Source organism: Equus caballus, chromosome 16 (assembly GCF_041296265.1).
Source record: "Equus caballus isolate H_3958 breed thoroughbred chromosome 16, TB-T2T, whole genome shotgun sequence".
NCBI lineage: Eukaryota > Metazoa > Chordata > Mammalia > Perissodactyla > Equidae > Equus > Equus caballus.
The window spans coordinates 37,961,437-37,985,344 of NC_091699.1; the positions used below are offsets into that span (position 1 = coordinate 37,961,437).

Genomic DNA, 23,908 nt, shown 5'->3' on the forward strand with positions numbered 1-23,908 from the left:
AAACCAGGACGCTACCTCGGCGCTTTCTCTGAGCTGGTTTTCTCTCTGCCTCGTCATTGTACTTTTGGCTGGAATCGGGTGCTTGTAGGAGATTATCGGCAATAGGATTTGGGGCTCTATATTTAATGTTCTGCATTTTTATCTATTTTATTATGTAACTTAACAGCAGCTTTCCAAATTCATCTTCACTAAATTTTTTTTTTCAAACAAGCCTTCTCTAGGTTTACTGAAGAAATACATTCAGGCATAACGTTGCCTAACCAGGTCTTTTTAATACAGTGGAAGTTTCTCTGCTTATTAATATAATTGATTTCCATAGACCGTCTATAAGATACTATCAACATTTTGGTAATGCACCCAAGAAAGAGCTAACCAGTCCAAAATTAAGTGCTGATTGGAAAAGAAGCCTCAAACTTCTTCCCTTAGGATTTCAGATATGCAGCTGTGCATTTTTTCATCTGCGTTTTTGCAATTTTTTTCCAGAAACTGACATGCAGTTACAAACTGGTTTCAGTTCCTACCAAGTAACAGTTTATAATATTTTGAAACAAAAGATTCAGAGATTTAAAGCTAGAGAATCTTCCAATACGAACAATAACAATGAATTTAAATTATATTAAAGATGCTGAATTTTTAAAAGAGAATCAGAATGCTATTGGAGGACTCAAGTGGAAGCTTGGCCTCCTTGAAAATTATTGCTGACTTTTAAAGAAAATATAAAGCATGGATATGAAATAATCTCCATGTTCCTAAAGCAGCAGCTGAGCAGGAACACAGAAGCCCAAGAAATAACTTGAAGACGGTGGTTTTAGCTTGAGTGTCCATAAATCATGCAGATGGCTTTCCCCCCTTCTCTAGTGATTAATTCAACATCTTCCCCAAAACAAAAACATGCTTTTTGAAATTAGAGATCAGATCATCAAGAGAAACACCTAAGATTTCAAGGTCTAAACAAAAATTAATTTATTTTCTTTCCTCCTTGTACTTCTTGAAGACACAGACTGAGAAGAAAATCGGGATTAAAAGAGATGTGCTTAGGGTGAATTCATCTGCTTAAACCTCACAGGCTCGGAGATGAGTGATTAAAAAGCCATCTCGAACTTGGACGGAATCCACATTGGTGGTAATGCCGCATCCGCACTGGCTTTCTTTGGGCCCCGTGTCATTGTGCACCAGGCCCGGGGAACATTGGACTGGAGATGATACATGGATTATATAGGTCAATTATACACTTAATCTGCCTTCTGGAGGATTAAGTTTTTGCAGATTGACTCTGCATTTGGCTTCTCCGTGGCAGTTATCAGATCAGCAAAGGGCCCCTTCCCAAACCACCTCGTAAGCACTTAATCAGGCAGTGCGGGCGGGTTCGGCTGAGGCTGCTGCTCTGTGTTCTTTGCTTTGCACAGATTTTAATTCACTGTTCCATTATCAAATCATATATTTGTCCACTTTATGTGTCAGCCCAATAATTGAGTGTGAATATTTCCCTTTAAAGGGGTAATTTGAAAAATGAAACCTCTACCTATTAAAATATATTTGCTATATTTATATATGAAACGCAGATAACCTTATTTTAATAACCTTATTAAATTACAAAAGCACTATACATGTGAATATATATCAGAGTAGGACTCATCCTCCTTGAGGAAGTGAGCACTGAAGAACAGTCTACAAGGAAAGCATTGTTATTATATCTGGAAGGTATATCACCAACTGTCCAGGTGAGGGAAACGCCTTCCAAAAGTACAAAGTGGGGAGAGGGGAACAAGACTCACCAGAATAACAGGTGGCAGTTCTAGGGGACTGATTAAAGAAAATAAAGGCGTATGGCATTCCAGACCCTGAGCTACTGAGTTATGTCCTCTATAAGCAGTAAGCAGGTTGCACTGACCCAAACGGGAGCTGTTGTGTAGTCGTCATGGGCCTTGCTTCTGGAGCCTTCAGACTTCACCCCTGATCCTCACAAGCTGGGTGACCTTGGACCAGGTATTTAATCTCTCAGAGCCTCAGCTGATTCATCTATATGACAGAGATGATAATAAGCAGAACCTTCTCGCGGAATTGTTATGAGGGTGAAATGCCGTGCGCAGGTGCAAGCATCGGGCTCTGAGGAAGCACTAGGTAAGTTAGCCAGCACGGCCACCATCATCACCATCACATCCTCCTCCTCATCATCATCACTGAAGTGGACCTGCTTTTCCAAGATCTCTTTTTTTCTTGTTAAACAAAACTCCATATCCGTCCTAAGGTGCTGTAAGAGTCTCGCTATCACTTTAAGACGTTAACCCCAAGCTTCTTAGAATTACAGCAGCCTGGTACCTTTTTCCTTTTTTTATAACATAGTTCTGAAATAGGCAGAACAGCGACAGTCAGAACTGGGGCTTTGAAGTGAACCAGACAGGAGTAGGAATCCTGGTTTTGCCACTTCTGAGCTCTCTAACTTCGGGGGAATTATTCAGGCTCTCTGAACCTCGATTTCCCCATCTATAAGGAAACTTGCTTCTTAGTTGTTGTAAGGACTAAATAATGTAGTGACTGCAGACTGGTATACTTAAAAATTCAGCAGGTCTTTTATTGTCATCATCATCATCATCTCGTGGAACTATTTGTTCCTGCAAGTGATTTTGAAATGATCTAGCCTTACCCCCTCAATGAAACCGCAATCCATTAGCAAATAAATCAGAGTCAACCTCTGAACTTGAGAGGTTTTTTGGAGGGGAAGGGGGGAATGGTTAATGCCCTTTATTATTGCAGATGTAGTATGTGTACTTTCTAGACATTTAGAAAACACGTCGAAGCAAAAATAGGAAAACATTATGTTCCCAGCACCCAGAGATTATTCCTTGAGTGTTTATTTTTGGGGATCTTTTTTCTATGTACTTATAAACATTATGTACTTTTTACAAAAGTAAGTAAGCAAAATTGCTTTTTTCAGTTAATGATCTTCGTTTTCCATGTCAAGAAATGTTCATCTAATATACTGCACATACTCAAAATTCCCCACTTGTCCTCAAAATATTCTTTATAACTGGTTTGTGCAAACGAGGATCGGATGCAGGGCCACACACTACATCTGGCTGTGCTGCACGCTGAGTTTCTTTTTCCCAGCACTGGCCCTTTTTTCACGATCCTGACTTGTTAAAGGGATCGCCGTGCGAATTGTTCTGCAGACTGGAGGAGTTTATTACTATCTAAACATAGAACTGATTTGGGGTGGGAAAAAAAAATTCTAGCTGAATTCAACCAAGTAGTTCTTTTAGACATAATTAGTAGCTCAGCATAATTCAATCGGGGTTTTTTAAAGCTGTTCTCTGTATGTAAGGAAAATTTCTGAAGCTACTTTAAAAAAAAATTTAAACAGCAAGAAATCCAGAGACCAGGGTACAAGTTGACGATGTGAAGAGCCACAAGGATTTTATTCCATGTAGTCATAGAGATTTGAGCTAGATGGGTAAATCTGAGGTCCACGGTCCAGTATTTCTTATGTCACTGTAACTGCTTTGGTGAAATCTTGGACTACGCACCAAGTCTTGTCATACGCACCCCTAGACCATTAAGAAGGTTCTTTTGTTAATTCTACTAGGATTTTCCCTGAGGTTATCAGTCTGAAATTAAGCCCTTCAAATCAGTCTGAAGCTGAGCTTTCAATACTCTTCAGATCAAATTTTAATTGAACTATGACCTCGTCCCTATCATCCTCAATTATAGGGTAAAGAGCATATCCTCCAGTCAACTAGGATAGCCTGTAGAATCTGTGTGATTATAGATATTGGAACAGGAAAACTAATCCAAAATGTATCAGGAAATAGAGTTAGGAAAGAAGAGATAGATGATTTTTCCACCTAATTTTGAGTACCAAAGTAAATTCTGGCAGTTAAGCCATGTCTTGGGCCATGCCTTAGGGCGGTAGAGGAGGGTCATTTCCCAAGAGTACGGAAACTTGGACACAGAATCAGAGGGAAAAGAGAAGTGGAAGACCTAGCCCTCTCACCATGAGTCATGACGTTTTAATATATATATATTACCAGATACACACACACGCACACATACACATAGGATTTGGGTTTAGGTTCTTGGAAGCGAACCTGAGACTCAAGAACTTTCCAATCTGGAATTATAAAACAATCCAAATGCGTCTTCATGGCTTTTACCCTCCAGTGCCCCTCAAAGACTCAGTGTCTTCATGATTTCCCCCACCTACTTCTCACCATCCAAGTCTGCCTCTAGCAGATTTGCTCTTTCCTCCCCTGTTAAAGTGAAGAAGGCTTAGTGCTGCCCTTGTTGGGATATTTGCAATTTTAACAGAGTATTTAGCCAAAAGAATAAGACATTAATAATTGAGGTTTTTGTTCTTTGATAGGACAGAAAGGCAGCTCTATTAGGATGGGAGGGCATCAAAAGGAGAGTGTTTTGAGGCCTCTGAAGCCCTATTGCAATGAATCTCAGATTCAAATACGAATCCTGTCTTGCCGCATGGCCTTCATCACAGCCAGTGAATGATAATTAATTATTTTGCTTTTTGAGTCTCAGGTATAGAAACACATTTCTATTCCACACGGACAAAGTAATGCTTCTTTCCGAGCATGGGTGGTTTGAGCTTTTAGCAATCCTGCATGCAGAAAATATAAGGGGGCATTAGTAGATTTGGAATCTTTGTATTAATTGTGTGAAATGGGTTATTACTATCCAAAAGAAATTGTTTATTTTTGGTTAGCATCATCCTTACAGACTTATATTTCAGTGGCATTTCTTCAAGTAGTTCTTTTCTAATCCAGCAGCTTCCTTCTAAAGCCATTCATAGAAATAGGTCTCGTTTTCTTTCAGCAAAGCTTACATAAAACCAGTCTTGAATTTTCTCTGGAGCTTGTGTGCAACGAAGAGTTTTGCTAAGTGTCTTTATCAGAACAGCTTTCTGTGTTCCAGGAGACATTTGGTGAATACAGTTAATTTGTTTTCTTTTCCAGAGGAGAATGTTCCAATAATCATTCTAAGAAGCTAGGCTGATTGCTGTGTTACATGAAGGTCGCAGCATCCTTGCTAACGTGACCCACACAATACTTTTGTGTCTTAGAAAAGGTTTTTATTTTTTTTCTTGTGGCAGACTTATGGCATGGAGGCAGTAAGTGACAGACTCTTACACACACCACACGTGCACGCATGCGTGCACACACGCACACACACAAACACACAGAGTAGCCAAGGCACATTTTGTGGAACAAACATTATCACATTGCATTGCAAGATACGAGATGTACTAAATCCTCAAATTTAGTACATCCTGGCAGAGAGAGGCTGCCAGGCTCTGTAGAGGCTACTATCAAAAGATTTCACTGTCTATCCATGCCTAGAGTCAGTCACTTGCTCTAAGATTTTTTTTAATGAATGAATTTAAAATGTCATCTAGGTTCTTATTATTCGTAGTGTGGTCCGTGGACCCTCAGCATCAGCCTCACTTGGGAGTTTGTAAGAGGTGCAGGATCTCAGCCCTAACCCCAGCCCAAATGAATCTTAATCTGCATTTTAACAAGATCCTCTGCTGATTCAAATGCAGACTAAAGTTTGGCAAGTACTGGGTAAGATCAGTGACTTTCAAACTTATTTGCCCACAGCTCACAGTGAGAAACAAGCTTTACTTTGCAACCCATTATGTGTGTACACACACGTACATGTGAAACTAAAGTTTATGAAACAATATTTACCCTCTCTGTGATGCAGCCTGATATTTTTTATTCCATCTTTCAAAAATATCCGTGGTAACCAATAAAAGGATTTCACCCCACACTAATAGGTCACAACCTTCAGTTTTAAAAGCACACCTAGAGCAAAGTTTCTTCCCATTGGCACTATGGACATTTTGAGCCAGGTAATTCTTTGTTGTGGGATGCTAGCCGATGTGTTGCAAGATGTTGAGCAGTATCCCTGGCTTCTACCCGCTAGATGACAGTAGCACCTCCTCTCAGTTGTACAGACCAAAAGTGTCTTCTGACATGGCCAGATGTGCCCTGGGGGAGGGGGGCAGAATCACTGATCTGGATGAACCAGAAAAGAGGTTAATGCTAAGGAGTCCTACCTCTCTGCATGTCAGATGTCCCTCTGCCACCACCACCACACACAGGTGATGAGTGTATCATAGCAACAGCAACAAAGTGTCCATTTATCACCCCGGCATTTAGATTGGGAGTGGTGCCAGACTCAGAAGTAGATTATGTCTAGGGAGCTTCATTCAATCACAAGAAAAGTTTATGCGACATCCAAGCCTCTTCGCCCCTCTCACTGGATCTCCCCAGAGTAGTCCCACTCAGGGCCACGGGAAGGATCTGGAGTGGTGCCTTGGATCAGCAGTACAGATTCCCGCTTTGGCCTCCCTCAATTGCCTTTCTTTTCTTATCTTTTTATAATTCCACCCGGAGTTTGGTTAAAAAAAAAAAAAAGTTGTTGCTTCCACCAGGTGGCTACAAGTTATTTCTGTGTGTCCAAAAACCTGAAAAGAAGGCTCAAGTTGAATACTTCATTCATTCTAAATTCCCGGTTCAGAAGAGAACAGTTAACAGCCTCCTCTTCTGTTAAATTCCTGCCGAGCTGACTAAAAACCCGGTTAATGGAATCTGGTGATTCGCCTCTATTATGAATTTCCCGCATCAGAAGGCTTACAGTGATGGTGTCACTTGCCATGTTGGGTAGCCTTGACTGCTTTTGGCAGGATTTTTCTCTCCAACCATCCCTGGACTAACGTCAGTCTATACCAACAAACCTCTAGGTCTTGCCCAGGATGGGGGTATTATTAACTACCAGATCTGCATGCCAACCAGGTTATAAAGCCCCTCTCATTTTTTGTGTAAAAAAATTTTTTTGAAAAGTAAAATAATATGTAAAGTAAGCAAAGTTGAATTCATGAGTTTTCTCGTGACATTCTCTAAATCGCTTTTTAAGGAAGAGAACTATCACTCCCTTTGTTCAGAAAATTCATTATTTGGCTTAGGAAAACATCCTGTTAAAGAGAAAAAACCCAGTTATGAGGTGCCTCACTAGTTTTGGGAGAACTAAGTCAGTGTTGCTCACCTAGAGGCAATTTTGACCCACAGGGGACATTCAACAATGTCCACAGACGTTTTTGGTTGTCACAAACTGGAAGGTGCTATTAGCATCTAGTGGGCGGAGGCCAGGGATGCTGCTCAACATTCTACAACGCAAAGGACAGCCCCACAACAAAGAATCATCCAGCTGAAAATGTCAATAGTGTGGAGGTTAAAAGAATCCTTTGTCTTTAATGGTATAGGCTATTTGAGTTTAAATTTTGGTATCAATCTTGAGCGTTATCTGTGGGTAGTTTCCTCACCAAGGGATTCCAATGAGTGTCTCTAAAGAATTCTCTACTTGGCAAACTCAGAAACTAGTCTCAAAAAATCATTTTGACACACTTCATCCAAAAACATCTTTTCAGGGTCTAGAAAATTAAAACCAAGTAATCATTAACACTTAACCCTTCTCAGCTTGAACTTGACACTCACCCATGTGTAGTTCCCATGGAGCACCAGCACTTCAACCAAAACTCTGATCTTGTCAGTTAAATGAACCACAGCAGCATCCTTCTACTAGAAAGCGCCTCTCCAAGTTTTTAAGGGACTGGCTCCGTTATATCAAGCAGACATTAAGAGCATCGGCTTTGCAGTGAGACACTCCCAAGTTCAATTTCTGGGTCTACCACTTAATAGCTGTGGGACTTTGGGTAACTTACTTAACCTTACCAAGCCTCAGTCTCCTCCTCCGTAAAAATGGAAGTAGAAATAGTATCCAGTTGTTTGGATTAGGAGGACTAAATGAGGCAAGGCCTGTAAAGCACAAACCACAATGCTTGGCACATGGAAATTATTTCACAAATGTCTCTTCTTGTTGTTGTCATCTCTATCAGTAGTGGTTGTAGTGTAAAAACTAACACACACCTTTGTCTAATGCTAAGGTAGGCTTTGCAGCAGGGAGAAGAAAAGTAGTGATATATTCCATGCCAACAGGCATTTTAAAAACCAGAGATGGGGGCTGGCCCAGTGGCATAATATTTGGGTTCGTGTGCTCTGCTTAGGCAGCCCAGGGTTCGCAGGTTCAGATCCTAGGCATGGACCTACACACCGCTCATCGAGCCATGCTGTGGTGGTGTCCCATGTACAAAATAGAGGAAGGCTAGCACGGATGTTAGCTCAGGGCCCATCTTCCTCACACAAAAGCCAGAGAAGAACTGGTCAGAGAACATGATAGCAAGTAGCAAAAAGCCCAGTTGTGCTGCAGGATCCCTAAAGAAAATCTGTTTTAGAGTAGAACAAGATCCCAATGGGATGGAGCCTCAGCAGTGGTGCCCCAGAGGAGGCAGTCCTAGGCCAGATCTACAGATGTTTAGGATTTGAGGAGGAGAAAGAGAGAGGATTCTGTGCTCAGGCACCAAGCAAGGAGACGTTATTGCTTCCTCTGGGAGCATCCCTGACTCACCAACACCACGTCTTCATTAGCCTTAGCAGAGCTTCTCTTTGGAGAGCTCCTTCCAGCATTTAGATAAGGGATCGCTTCCGCTGGGTTATGTGATGACTCCAATCTAGGCATCAGGATATTTGCTTTATAGGCATGAGCTACTCCATAAACTTAAGGCTAAATTCTTCTCCTATTAATATGTGTTGTTTAGTCTTTCGATGTGTGCTTCTTAACCAGGGGTGTGCATCAGAATGACTTACATATTTTTTTTATTTTAAAAATGTACTCATCCCAGCTGTATACCAAAAATTCTGAGTCAATAGATCTAAAGTAGGGCTCGGGCATCTGTTTTTTTTAAACAAGTCCAAGCATTTAATCTGATTGAGAACCATCGATTTAGAGCAACGATTCTCCACTGTGGGTGATTTCGTCACCCAGGATATATTTGGAAATGTCTGCAGATATTTTTGATGGTTGCAGCTCAAGTGGAGGTGGATGTTACTGACATTTAATGGGTAGTAGTAAACATTCTACACTGCACAGGACCGCTCCCCACAACAAAGAATTACCTGGCCCAAAAGGTCAATAGTGGTAAGATTGATGATTCCTGATTTAGGGCATGAAAGATACTGAAGACATGTTTATTTCTGTTATTTCTATTAATACCTTTCCTACTTTGTGTCCTACAAAACAACTTTATAACCTTTTTATTTTATTATTTATTTTATTTTATTTTATTTTTGAGGAGGATAAGCCCTGAGCTAACTGCTGCCAAAAGACTGGCCCAGAGCTAACATCCATGCCCATCTTCCTCTACTTTATATGTGGGACGCCTACCACAGCATGGCGTGCCAAGCGGTGCCATGTCCACACCCGGCATCTGAACCAGCGAAGCCCAGGCCGCCCAGGCGGAACATGCACATTTAACTGCTGGGCCACCAGGCCGGCCAGCCCCCAACCTTTTCATTTTTATGTCAATAGTGACAGTACAAAGAGATAGAAAAAAGTGCTAACGTATTATTTCCATTTTTAAGACAAGAACCTAAGGTCCAGAAAGAGCTTGCCCAGGACCCCAAAGCCTCAGTGGCCCCATCTCCTGAAACTATGTTTTTTCCATCCCCTACCACCCCAGAGCAGTGATATTGTCTTATTTTATTCATCACTGCATCCCCAGTCTCTGGCATGTGTCAACCCTTAATAACTGTTTATTAAACAGATCCTGATGAATCCCTAGCCCCCTCGTAGTATCTTGTGTACCTTCTCAAGGATATTTTATATTTCCAATTGTAACTCAAAAATAGTAATTAAGGCCTTTAAGTATCTCACTATGAATTTTTACAATTGTTACCTGATTTTTTTGGAAGCCTTGAATATATAGTGTTCTGGTTAATTTAATGGAGAATGAATTGTTTTGGTCCATTTGACTTTTTGGTTTATTTGAAGATTTATTGGAAAGCCATTTCTGTTTCAACTTCTACTTTTGAAACAATTTCTAAAATGTCAGTTCTGTTTTCAGCCTTACTGAGCATATGAAACAGAATCTAAGTCTCGGGTCAAGACTGTCCTGGGCTCTGACTTTACCCTCCTTAACCCCAACTGTCGCTATCCACTCACGAAGATGTCAAAGAGTGAATTATCCAGGATTGCATGGCTAATAACTTCCCAGACTCCAAATACAGTATCCTTTCTGCCATACCCCATGCCTCAGGAAGACGAGGCTGAAATGTTTGTCAGCCCAAAGCACAATCTGAAAGCTGCTCTTTGATTCACTCCCAAAGAGGACTTTTAGGGAGAGGGAAAACGGCAGCCTTTTCTTTTTTTTCTTTTTTTTTGTTTTTTTTTGCTGAGGAAGACTGGCCCTGAGCTAACATCCGTGCCCATCTTCCTCTACTTTATATGTGGGATGCCTACCACAGCGTGGCATGCCAAGTGGTGTCATGTCTGCACCCGGGATCCAAACCTGCGAACCCCGGGCCACCAAAGCAGAACATGCACACATAACCGCTGAGCCACTGGGCAGGCCCAAGGGCAGCTTTTTCCTAAAAAGAAATGCAAACAGGGAGAAAGATTCCCATTACTTGAGGGTTTTAATACATGGCTATTTAATAATAACAACAATGATGACATTTAGGGTTTCTTTTATGTATATTTTCCTGACTGTACATCGGAGATGATAGCATTATCTTGTTCAAGGTCTTATTTCTTTTGAATCCTCTTAGCAGCCTTGAGAGGTAGGTACCTAGTGATTCCCATCGTATAGCTATGGAAACTGATGAGAGCCAATGTTTATTAGGTACTGTCTCTGTACCAGGTCCTCTCCTAGGCACATAAATGTAATAACTCCTGTAATTCTCATAACTTCCTTGTGAAGCAGGTTTTTACAGATAAAGAAGTTGGGTCCCTGAGAGTTAATTTAACTTCACTAAATTCAGAAGCCTGGGAAGTGATCAATCTTACATCAAATTCCTTTCTTTCTGATGTAGAGTGGACACCAAACCATAATGTCTTAGAAAAAAGCCTACACTGTTCAAATATGTGGCCCAAAACTCCCACTCCACTGAGTGCTCTGCATCCCAAATTCATCCCCTGGGGATTTTCCTGTAACAGAGTCACTGTTTCCTACATGGCACCCCAGCAGTATACGAGACAGAAGTTGAGATTCTGTGCCCCGCTTGTAGAATGTGGCTTGTTAGTCATGGCTGGTCCACTAACAATGAGGGGAGTTGCACAGCTAATCCGGCAGACGCCTGAATGAAAACTCAACTGCACCAGGGCAGGCCTCCTTCTGAACGTGAGGACATTGTCACTGGGCTGGAGTTCCACAAACACCAGCAGAACCTAGACCTAAAAGTGGGAGATCTCAGGAAGCGCTACTTTACCCACATCAGGGTAAAACCCCATCCTCGGCAGAGAGGGCCCACAGCACAGTGGGGAATCTTGCACACCATATGTGCTGCAGAAACCACATCTACCTAGGCCCAACTAAGGGGTGCGTTTCAGCTTTCAGTCTCTCTCTCCCTCTGCGTTCTGTCTAAGATCTTGTATCGCATAAGAATAAAGTTTTGTGGTTTATTAGAGGCAGGAGGAATGATGGTAACACAATACCATTACATCCCAGACAGTTGATAAATGGTTTAGGGTGACAGCTTAGTTCCTTAAGCAGAACTCGACACAGTGGTATTATTAAACATCAATGCCCAAGATTTTCCTAGGAGGCTCTGTTGACTCTTTTAACCTGCCCACATAGCTAAGTTTTCAATTGCACTATGAGGTTTCACAAATCGGCAATACTTTGCAGGAGGGGAAAAGTAATCCAAAATTACAGAATGACATGGTTATACAATCTGTGCATAATACAAATGTAGTTGCAACTAAATCATTGAGTGGTCATTATCCAATCATGCCTAGGGTGTCAGCGATGGGAAAATTTGCGATCAGGTGTCACCAAAGTCCTTCCTTGATTTATTTCCACCCAAAGCTTACAATAAACAATGTGACAAGGGGATGAAAGAGAAAGGAAGGAAGGAAGGAAGAAAGAAAGAAAGAAAGGGAAAGACAGAAAAAAAAGAAAAAAGAAAAAAAGAATTGTTTTTTTCTCTTAAAGCTTTAAAGAGCTTACTGGATAGAACATGAGCTGTTAGCGACCCTTGAAAGTGGCAAATCCCTCAGCCAGTGGAAAGTGGTCCCTATGTATTGTTTCTAAAGAGTTTGTTTATTCAAAATATGTCTGCTTTTGGCATTCAGTTTCCTAAGCGAGTGGGGGCTCGGGGCAGTAGTAAGGTCAGCACAGTGCACCGTATAATGAAGCTCACCCCTGCCTGTGGTTTCTGAACACCATCAAATAGTGGTGACCGTGGCACAGGGGGACATGGATATGGACGTGATGGAATTCTTTTAAAGCCTCCCCACTTGGCTTACACGGAATTAGAGAAATGGAGGCCTGTTTGCATTTGTTGGTGCACATTAGAAATAAATTTGTGCATTCAGCTTAAAGAACTCACTAACGGCAAGATGTACAAAGAAATGCTATCATGTGTTTAGCCCAGTCTTTGTAAGCGTGGCCAGGCAAGGGAGTTTATCAAAAGAAATATGTAAATAACACAACCTGCTTTACAAAGGAAAAGAGAATAAAATTAATCCAAGACATCCGTGGCGTAATACTATTTTCTGCCCTCAGCTTTTCTTTTTATAACTTGAGACGTGCAGCCGAACAGTCCAGCACAAACAATAGCACACTCAAAAAAAACCCAGCCCCGGGGCATCCCTCAGTCCCTAGGAAAGAACTCCAAATGAGTCTTCAGCCTCACACACAATATTATTATTAAATCTAACATGATCATAGCCAAATCGTTGGCTGGGGCACAATCCCCCACTCCCCCTCCTTTTTGGGGGGAAAAGGGGGAAGTGTTGGGAGGGGCAAGGGAACCAAGCCAATCAAAGTTAAAATAAAGTCTCTTTCTAGCAAGACTACTGTCTATAACATGTTGTTCCTTATAGAAAGTGGGATATGGTGGCATTTGCTTGATTAACTTGCTCGACAAAAGTGACAGCTGCTGTGGGTGCATGCGGATAAGCTGCACGGCGCAGTTCCGCCTTTGTACATCTGTCAGCAAAAAGGGAAGAATAAAGAGTGAAAAGAGACAAATTGGTCCCAAAAGACACTCCATTCAACTTAGGAGGTTTGCCCCATTCAGGCACTCGCTGTGCGCCTCAAGTACTGAGAGCTTATTCAATTTCATTCACTCTTTCGAATGAACCCACAAGTGTTTAATTTCTTATTCTGTCACCTCAAAAGGGGGGAAGGCATGGAGAAGCCGGGGGAGGGAGGCTTGTGGACGGGAAGTGTTAATGGCGAGGCAGGGTGATCCAGGGCGCACATATTAAGTCATGGCTAATTTACGGTTTAAATCTATGTGCTCAAGTCCTGGAGCCATCTGAATGCTTCAGTGGGGGACCTTATGCAGACTTCTTATCTCTTGGCTGGTGGATCCAAAATCATCTGGAGATATCAAGGGCATCCACCAAGGTCAAATGCGTGTCTTGTGTAAGGATAATGGTCTGAGGTTTACACCTTTTCCAGAGATGGGGCAGCGGGCTCCCCAGGATAAGGTTTGGGTAAGTGATGAGGCAACTGTAGGGTTTTTCCCCCTCCCGGAAAGAGAAAAGAAATTAGAGTCACACGCAGTGAGAAGGAGTAAGAGGGGAATATGGTTTCCAGAGATTAAAAATAAAGCAAGAGGAAAGGGCGCCATTGGGAGGCAGAGCCCAGCTGTACATGGTGAGAACACATGTTAACTTTGAAAAAGCAGCACTTCATCTTTCTTTTCCTCATCCCTGAGCCCCGGGCATCAGAACCTGTTTTCTGGCCTCCTTTAAAGGGGCAGTTGTTACACACTCCCAAATGTTTCCTCCTAGGATTTTAAGAAGCCTTCACCAGTCCACCTGTGCTACCATGCTCTGCCCGATCTCCTGCCATCTTTTCTCCTGCCTTCATGCCATTCTGCCTTCTCTTTTGAAACCCAATACTCCCTTCCAGTTCCTGGGCCAGCATCTGAGTATCGTCCCTGCACCCAAGCCTTCTTGTTGACTGCTTTTTGGAAATCTCTCAATGCCATCTCTGGCTCCTGAAAAGATCATACCCCATCCTTGTGAGAAATCATTCCCCATAGAGCCCACATTCGCTAAGTTGACATAGACGTAATTTTAAAACCACTTAGAGCACTTTGGAAAAGGGTTCTGGACCCAGTTATAGCTGTTGGTCTTTGTTTTCTTGGAATTCTGGGGCTCTGGACAGTCCCTCCTGTCTGGTATATTAGTGTCCTCTCAGCATCTGCTTGGAAACTGGTGGTGTGGTTTGACCTAAAGCATTCCAATTTACCTGTTTACCTGATTTCTTTCCAGGTAACAGCGTCGAAATTATGTGAATGTACAGACCATGTTTTTTTTATATTGAGAATAATGATTAAAACAACCTCAGCCTAGGAAAACAACTCCCTGAAGTCAAGGCGAATTTTCCTGCATAAGAACTTCAACTTTGACTCATAAAACTCTCATGATTCATGACTATAGAAAGTTGAATATGTGCACATTATGAAATTAGCCCTAATGTGATTAACCAACCCTGTTTTAAAAAGACAAAGTTGGCACTCCACTTTATCTTTCCGTTCCGTACATGAGTTACAATCCTTATTTTAGAGTATGATTTCTATAATCATTTCTATATGATATGCAAATTTCTTATTCAGTTGCTTACGTCAATCTGCTTGCGAATTAATGCAGTTAACTCTAAATGCACTTCCCGTACCTAAGAAGCATTTGGGGCTGGGCAGATGCTGTTCATGAATAATCTGAATTCAGTTCATAGGATGAATCCTTCTCCTACCTCTAAAGTCCTTGTATGCATATCAGAGATCAGTCTTCAGATAAATTATTCACACTTCTCACGTGGATAATAAGTGGTAGGATGTGCCACCAAAACTAGAATTTCGTTTTCAACATAATTGAGCTTTAAGTGATTGAGATGACTTGAAAGTGTGAATTTGGATTGTAACTATACATTTTCTCAAACAGTAGGCTCCTTTGAGAGGATAGAGGCTGAAGGCATGGGGGTCCATTTTCTCAATGCACAGGGAGGCCTAGGACTAAATCCCCAACATATCCAGAGAAAAATAGGTCCCAGAAAAAGGTATTGTTAACAGTGGTCAGTTTGTTAATGCCCAAACTGCACACCTGCCCTGAGAGGCCCAGGTGGCAGAAAGGGCCCGGTTAGAAGCTGATTGGGGCTTAATCACATTGGGCTCATTATTTATGTCTCTTGGAGAAAGAAAGAGTCTGAACTGAGAAAATCCAGGTACCTAAGAGAGCCATTCCCCTTCTCTTAAATATCACAGTTCCCCAGTCAGCTTGCCGAAAGTTACGTGTCAGCCTCTGACATTTGCTAAAAAACTTGTCCGTTTAACAGAAGTCACAAACTCGAGTTTGTCCTGATTTGCTGCGATAGGTCCTGCTGATCAGCCAGGGGGTATGAGAACAGCAGGTGTTGGGGCCAGGTTCCATCTTTCATTCAGGGTTTGACCACTAGTTACATTTTTATTCAATTACTTAGACGCCCAGCAGTTTCAGAAGTCATGTTGTGTCCAGGCAAGCACAGATCTAATTTTGATACCTAAATTGGATTCTTTCTTTCAGGACAGCAGGGCGTTGGTGGCTAATCAAAAGAGATAGAGAGGAAAGGTATATTTCGCTATTTGGGTACCTGAAGTTCAAAGGTGGAAGGATTTTGCAGGAAGTCCTGTCTCGCTCCTCATTTACTTGACATTAAATAGGGCATGGAGTTATAGAAAAAATTATTTATTTAGGGAGCCTATGGGCTTCAGGATCTGTGGAGCATCAGAAGCAGGAAAACAGAAGGAAAATTAAAAGCTGTTTATTACATATGGCTTATTACGTTTCTTTTTCTCTCTTTTTCATAGAGAATGAACTCATAAATATTGTTATAGAAATGTGAAATGGGGTTTAAAAAGTAACTATTTCTTGAGGTTCTTAGGAGAATTCAGTGAGTTTAATCCATATAAACTGCTTAGAATGGTGCCTGACACGTAAGAAGTGCTCACTAAATGTTTATTCTCATTATTTTTATTATTTTTGTTGCTAATTATTATTAATGTCACTATAGAACTTTTTTTCCAAAGTGGATTCAATGGGACATATGTACCCTGAGAGATATTAATAGGTGGCTCATGAAAAGTGGTTCTTTAGTCAAATATCTTTGGAAAATCCAAAACAGAGTTAAATGGGTTTCTTTATGACAGAACTTCTCAGAGCGTTTAATATGTTAATATAACCCTATGAACGAGAGTCGCCAACAGTACTCAGTATAGACGGTATGTGTATATGTATTCACATACACATTCGAAGCCAGCGAAAAATGCAAAGCTAGAAAAGTTTATGCTAGTGTTACTTTTATAAAAATTTGCAATTAAATTCCTCTAGGTAGTCATTTTGTCCTGTCTGCATTTAGCCCCCATGGGAGGATAAAATAGTGACCGTTCCTCATGAAGAGCCTCCAAGTTTCCTCCTCCCAAACTTTGGAGACCATAGCTGGAGGCCCAAGTGGGGAACACGCCTTTCCCCGCAGCTGGGAGGCTGCTGGCCTTTGATGCACACGTGTTCTTTTCTTTTTTATTGGGCATTGTTCTGTGTCTTCATCATGTTTTTGAAGGCAGCCCACAGCCCCAAATCCATAAACTTCAGAACCACCTTGGATACAAAAGGGGAAAGGCCCTCACTCAAAATTTCAAAACAAGTTCTTATCCTGGACAAAGAGAGGAGTAGCCTCAATCGGGAGCTTTCCAGTCCAAGTATATGTCACCGTTTCAGTAAATAAAAAGACATGAACTCCCTGGATTGGTTCAGCTGGGCTGGGAGCCCTGCGATAAGAGGTCACTGGTGTGAGTTACTATGGTAATTGAGTAGTATCAGCAATAGTTTTGCTCTCATGAGCATTAAAGCACATAATAATAGGCAAACAACAGTGGTTAAAGCAAGCAGGTAGGATTACTATGTTCTTTTGTCAGAAGTATATAATGTCTTGTAGTCAGTTTTAAAGACTTCTCAACCCCCAAATCCACCCCACTGTCACCTGCTGAGTAATTTTGTATGCTTAATCTCCTGCCCTCAACTCCAAGATCTCTGCTAATTTGAGGCAAATGGGTATTTCTGACATTAAATAGGGCAGCAAGGAAGCTCTGACCTAGAAAACCCGCATTCTGAAGCATGGAGAAAAATCTTCTTTCAACAATTTTGTTAAGACTCTTTTGAATGACGACAGAAGAAAAATAGCTTTCACCGAAACGGGAGGTCGCAGCCTCCCAAGGAAGGGATTTTGCAGAAGAAGAAAAAAAAAGAAAGAAAGAGAAACTTGCAGAGCATCCCCACTCCCAACTTCCCCCATAAAACTTGTCACTTCGCATTGCCATCCGCTACCCCAACAATAATCACTCCGTGCCTATTGCTAATTGCAAGCACAGCTGAGGCCCAGCGGGGAGCCCTTGCACAGTCTCAGGCCTTTATACGAGGCTCAATCTGTTGTATGGCACTTGTTCACACACAAAAAAACTACCAGCAAAGGCAGAAAGAGGCAGAGTCACAGGTTTCTTGTAATCCCTCCGCCTCCCCGCTGACAGCCCGGCCCTAGAAGCATTCCTGGTTTTGTCCTCCTCTTTACAAAATCTGAAGTGACCTTAAGCTACGAGCATGTCAGCTTTTGAATGTCGAGTTGCCGGCTTCTTCAGGTGCATTAAGGAGTAGGGGGGGCTACATCTGGCTTCTGCGTGTCTGTTTGCAGCACCCCTGGGGCGAGCTGTGGCTTCCTGTAACATGTAAAATATGAGTGTGAACTCAGGGTTCATGGCAAGGAACAGGAGGTCATGCCTCCATTCAGTTCTAAGTAAAGAAACTGGGAGTTTGCAGATGTTTTTCTGTATGTGTAATGACACCACCCCCCACCCCAGCCACTGAGCAACTGAGCGCCGTTTTTTGATAAAATGTGCCACAATCAGTGTGCTACTTGCAGATTTATTCATATCAATTTTTGCAATTTATATATTCAGAGACAAGATTGCTATTTCGGCAACTTTATGTTGGATGTCGTACGTTTGCGTCTAGAGAAAGAGGGAAAGAAATATGAGGCGGGGAAGGTGGGGAGAGAAAGAAAGAAATTAAGTCTGTTCCTCGGGCCACCAGCTGGGGTGTTGTCAAGGAGACAAAGCGTCTGACGGGAGGGTTTGTGTCCCCCTTTTGCCCAGCGGTCACTTCCTGGCCAGGCTAGGAGGTGGGAAATCTATTGCTTCGGGCACAGAAGAAGGCCCATTAATGGCTACTCTAAGGAGGAGAGTGGGCTTGGGGGTGGTGGGGAAAATCCCCTCTGTAGATAAGGCCCATGGCCATCTGAAGAAAGGCCTTCCATCCTCCCTCAAGGTCAAGAACAGGTAGTTCCAAGGAGATCCTAGGCATGGGCCTCCATTTGGGCCTGGCAGGGGGCGTCCAGTCTTTCCTGTCCACCTTCCCACCCTCTAAGATGAGAAGGGAATTAAGCCTCCTGTGAAATTTCTGCTTACAGAAATTTCTGTTCCCAGCCCAAAGCCTCATAACTGTATTTTCACCAAAGGAAGACATTGGTTGAGCACATAGAGATTAATCCTCCTTAGCCTGGGGGATAAATGCTCCTCAGTGGGGCGGTGTTAATTGCCAAGCTTGGTGCAAAGATCATTTTGAGGCACTTAAGAAATACATGATTTTTATTAGTATAACTGTTCCACTAGGAGTTATTTCTCAGCAAAGGGCAAAAGCTTTGCCTGCTTTGCATTATTAGCCTAATTCCACTTAATTGTTTCCTAAAATAAGGGCTTCCTGAACACACATTCCAAACCTTAATAAGTCTGTTGTGGTGGGAGCGATTCTGGATGCGGGAGCTGCTGCCCTTTTGGGCAGAGGGACCCGGGTCTCAGGGCTGAGAGCAGCTTGATCAAATCTGGGGTTGGAAAATCAGGGCTCAGGGTGTCGGTGAGGGGCCAGGGAGGTCTGTGTGAAAACATATGGGGTGACGTGTCATGCAGTGTGAAAAATGCATCCTTTTTTTTGTTGTTTGGACCCAATCCTCTATGAGGATTCTCAGTTCTCATCTCTGGGCTTCATTTAATTCTATTTCACAGATTTAGAAATGTTGGCCCCGTGGCATGTTTTAAATAAACCAAATAAATGACTGAGCAAATGCTACCAGATTTGTTCTTTGTTCTTCACAGTCTCGAAACTCGGCCTTGAGAAATTGTCTCAGTCCTGGTATTAAATGAAATGCCCATGTTCATCTTACAAAGAATTTTTTGGCTTTTTGTGAAACACGGTTTGGTGTTCCAGATTAGAATATGTACATTGCTACGTATCTGAGCTTTCTTAAGCAAAGTTTCCTTTTCATTAGGAGAAGTGATTTTTCATTTCCCTTCTTTTGGTTTTAATTGTGGTGAAAAAAAATTTACCATGTTACCCACTTCAAAGTGTACAGTTTGTTAGTGTTAAGTACATTCACACTGTTGTGCATCCATCTCCAGAACTCTTTCCATCTTGCAAAACTGAAATGCTAGCCCCGTTAATCAATAACTCCCCATTTCCTCCTCCCCAGCCCCTGGCACCCACCTTTCTATTTTCTATTTCTATGAATTTGACTATTCTAGATACCTCATATAAGTAAAATCGTAGAGTATTTGTCTTTTTTTACTGGCTTATTTTACTTAGCATAACATCCTCAAGGTTCCTCCATGTTGTAGCATGTGACAGGATCTCCTTCCTTTTTAAGGCTAGCTAATATTCCATTGCATGTATGTATCACATTTTGTTTATCCATTCATCTGTCAATAGACACTTGGGTTGCCTCCACCTTTTGGTCATTGCGAATAATGCTGCTATGAATGTGGGTGTGCAAATATCTCCTTGAGATCCTGCTTTCAATTTTTTTGCATCTATACTCAAAAGTGGAATTGCTAGATCTCCATCTTTTTGTAGGAGCACTTACTCAGGTTGTGGAAATGGTGGAAGAGGAGTATTTGCATTTGAGTTGAGATAGCATTCACAACTGAAAATTCACATTCGTGCCTCTGCTTTCCCATCATATGCCTTCCTGTCTTTAGGTAAATATCGATGAATTGATCTTGACTTAGTTTTCTCATTCAGAGATGGTAAGCTATTTTCAGCCATATCTTATAAGTATTAGGAAAGAAAGCCTTTCAGAGACCATCACATCTCGCTGCCATATTGAGACATGGGGGTGGGCAGGACGTGAGGGGATTGGTGACTTGTTGTGTTTCACATAGTCTGCTTGATTCAGAAGCAACAAACTCATTTCCATTCTGGCTTTGATAGTTTGGATATCTTACTGAGATTGCCAACAAGTTAATCAAACCGTTAAAAAAAGCAAAGAGTTTGTCTTCTAGAGAGAGATCCCTGTATAGCCTGTGGAAGCTAAGCCTTGAATTAAACCCTCCTGCTTGATTTGTTTTCAGAAAGGATCCTTCAGGACTCCTACTTCCCTTGTATTTTCCCCCAGGCAACTAACAGAGCTGGGGCTGACTTGACTTAGAAGGCTGCAATGCGTTAGGTCAGGAGTCCGGGGGTGGAGTCATCATTTTGATCATTCATTTGAAATGTCAACACTGCAGACACTCGCTGCTGGGTATTTCTCCACATTTCAGGTTTAGAGAGTTGAAATTTGGTCTTGAATAGATAACTCCTTAGTCTAATAAATGAATATTAATGTGTTATTTAGGCCCTTTCTAAAGAGGTTTAAATAATATTGCTTCTCAATGCTAAATTCTGTACACATTCCAATAGAAGAAGCAAAACTTTTAAGCAGCAACAATTTGAACTATTTAAAAAAATTATTATTTCGTTCACACTCTCTCTTCCTTATGAGAGGACACTAAAGGCAAAAGAGTAGCTGAATGCTCTCGGCACCAGGCTGTAGGTAACTACAGTCTCTGGAACCATGGTTTCAGCAAGATGCCTCTGACTTCTCCATCAGCCTGGATTGCATCAGACTCTCAGGGGGATGCCCCAGAGTTTAGAACCTTGAAGAGCTACAGCACTAAGACAGCTTTGCAAAGACTTCAATGACATGAGTTTTTAGGTATCCAAAGAATTACAGATGTTCAAAAAAAAAAAAACTCACCCTCAACTAAAATGATACTTGGGACAAACTGGAAGGTCATCCTGATGATTTATATCCTGTGATTTCGGTGTGTGGTTATTTTGGCGTCTTTGTGCTTTTAGCTGAGCGTCCTGAAGCTGTGTCTGGGAAATACCCATTTCTAGGAGCGGTTGTTTTGGTGAATCAACTCCTGAATTACAGTAACACCCAAGTAAGGCAAAAGATCCATCTTTCAACTATGTACCCATTTTTTAAACCACTCAGATGATATGCCCTTTTAGAAAGTGTTTATTCAGCCCTCGGGGAGCTTTGACAAATCCTGACACTTCCGTGCAGTTTTTTAGTGCTTTGCCCACTTGGCGTCGATGGCTTGAACGTGCCAGTTTCTTTGTCAAACCCTCTCTGAATCTGGATTAGAACACTGAATACAACCAGCTCCAAGGATCGCCAGCTCAACAACTGGTGATCCTTGGACGTGAGAGACCCAAAGGACTGTGGAATTGTAGCTCAGGTTGGCGAAGCTACAGATACTTTGGTAGAAGTATAAAGAAACCTTGGATGATGCTTTTCACATGCTCTTAAATTACCCAAATTGTAAAGAGGAAATATGCATTTAAAGTTTCAAATGTAAAAGGTTTCCTTACAGTATTTCAATGCAGCAATTTAAATAGGCTATAGGGTTTCTTTTCCTAACTAATAATAACCCACTTTTGTCACAAAAAGCAAGGTGAAGAACTTAGTTACATGGGTGTGGTCAAAATATTATCTTCCACTTTGACTCCTTGCCAACAAACACAATGTCCTTTCTTCACCAGACCCTCTAGGCAAGGTGCTGAGGCACTTTCTCTGATGTACGGCTGTGTTGAGTTGGAGAAAGGGTACTTTCCAAAGAAAAGATAAAAATCCGCCAACATTCCCTGTGTTTCTTCAGTCCAGAAATACAGGTCGGTTACCACAAGGTTAGAAATTACCTGTTTGCTCAGACACTTTTAGAAGAATAGAAGCTGCTCAGAAAGCTTTGCTCAACCCTGAATAGCTCGCACTTAGAGAGATGTGGTTTCTTATTTGTGAAGCTGGGTAGGACAGTGTGGCTAAGATAATAACAGCTAACAGTTAGTATGTGCCTGGCGCTGTTGTAAGCCCTCCATTTAATCTCCATAATGACCCTAAGTAGTTTTTATTATTATCCCCATTTAGCAGATAAGAAAACTGAGGCCCAGAGAGGTTAAGGGATTTATCAAGGTTCAAACACAGGAGAAGTCTGGTTCAAGTCCATTCTTTTAACCACTAGGTTTCACTGCCTCTCAGCCTCTGGAGTACAGGCTCCATCTCATGCTAGTTGCTGGACCAGTGTACTTCTCTGAGTTTCAGTTTCCTCAAATGTGAAGTGAGACTATAGATGATGATAAAGACTCAACTGTTTAGAATTTAGCCATGAACTTCCCAGGCCTTTAGTGCTTTGCCTGCCTGGCATATATGGCTTGAACATCCCAATTTCAAAGGAAATACATATTTAAAAATGAACTAACCATAGAACTCAGATCCTTGTGCATTTCAACTATCATCCATGCTTTAGGATATATTGGACTAAGTCACAAGTTTTTAATCAAAGAAGGTGTGTGAAGATGTGTGTTTGTGCATGGTGTGGTTATTGGTCCTTAAGCCAAACGCCATAATTTCTAAAAGAGCTCATTTTTACCATACTGGGCTAAATATTACCCTTGGTAACAATGCATGGGGCAACATGTCTCATTGGGAGTGTGTGTGTATGTGCATCTGTTTTGCTAAAAGTGATATGCTATGGTATGCATGTTACACTTCAATAAAATTTTTCTTTAAAGAAAAAAGCAACACAGGAAGAAGTGAGTTTCGTACTAGGCTATTTTCATCGGATTTATGACCCTGCCTAAAATTGTTTCTCTTATAGTACTTCCTGATGACATCTTCTTTAGTTTCACATGAAATCAAATTTACCCAAGGCTCTATTCTTTTACTCTCCTTATTCACTGAAAATTTTAAAGCTTATGATGTATAATTTTTAAGAACTGAAATTTGGATCAATATTGTAACTTTTTTATCTCCAAAACTCTGTTAGGGAAATTCAATCTATTGTGATAAAGGCAACTTTTCTAGTTCTATTTCGCCTTGATAACTCAAACCGCCCACAGTGAGAACTTTCTCCTAGTATCAATTGCTGAGTTACCAACCCCAAAGACAAGAAGAAGAGGTCAGGTAGAGCTACAGGGGAGAAGAAAAAAACATTGATTCTATCTAAGAAATGGCATCCCTCATCCCCATCCAACTTTTTCTAATCATTTCCCTTAAGAGTGAGTAATAGTTGACTCTCCTCCATCAATTCTTTGAGGCTGTTGAGTGGTTTTCCATGGGAATACTCCTGACTCCCCATACTCTGCTTAGCAACTGGCTAAGCTCATAAAAAGTAGAAATTTTATCAACACTAAGCTGAGCTCAGGCTCTGAGATAGGTTCCACAGCATTATCCTACCCACGCACTTCTCCTTTGAGAAGTTCAGAGCTGAATGACTTTGCTTAGGAAACACCTAGAATTAAAGCTGTTTCTATATAAACAATCCATTACTTTTTTAAATTATTGAGGTGAATGCCACAACTCATACAGATTTAGTGGTAAATAACAAACATGAAAGCTGTCCCACCACTTACTAGTTGTGTGACCACTGGCTACTTATTTAACTTAACTTTGCCCCTTTCTCTCATGTATAAAATTGGGCTGTTA

The 23,908-nt window shown here is 41.5% G+C and overlaps 1 protein-coding gene across 32 annotated transcripts in view; it reads left to right on the forward strand.

The window, feature by feature from the left end:
- Nucleotides 1–23,908, forward strand: part of CADPS (calcium dependent secretion activator) — a 438,027-nt gene that overhangs the window by 404,058 nt on the left and 10,061 nt on the right. For 2 of the 32 annotated variants that reach the window (XM_070238706.1, XM_070238709.1), the window contains one exon: nt 995–1,548. The exons of the other annotated variants lie outside the window; for them this stretch is intronic. In XM_070238706.1, the coding sequence (XP_070094807.1) occupies nt 995–1,057 (63 nt within the window). In that variant the 3' untranslated portion in view covers nt 1,058–1,548. Of the gene's footprint in view, nt 1–994; nt 1,549–23,908 lie in introns of those variants that run through there. 32 annotated transcript variants of the gene reach the window in all.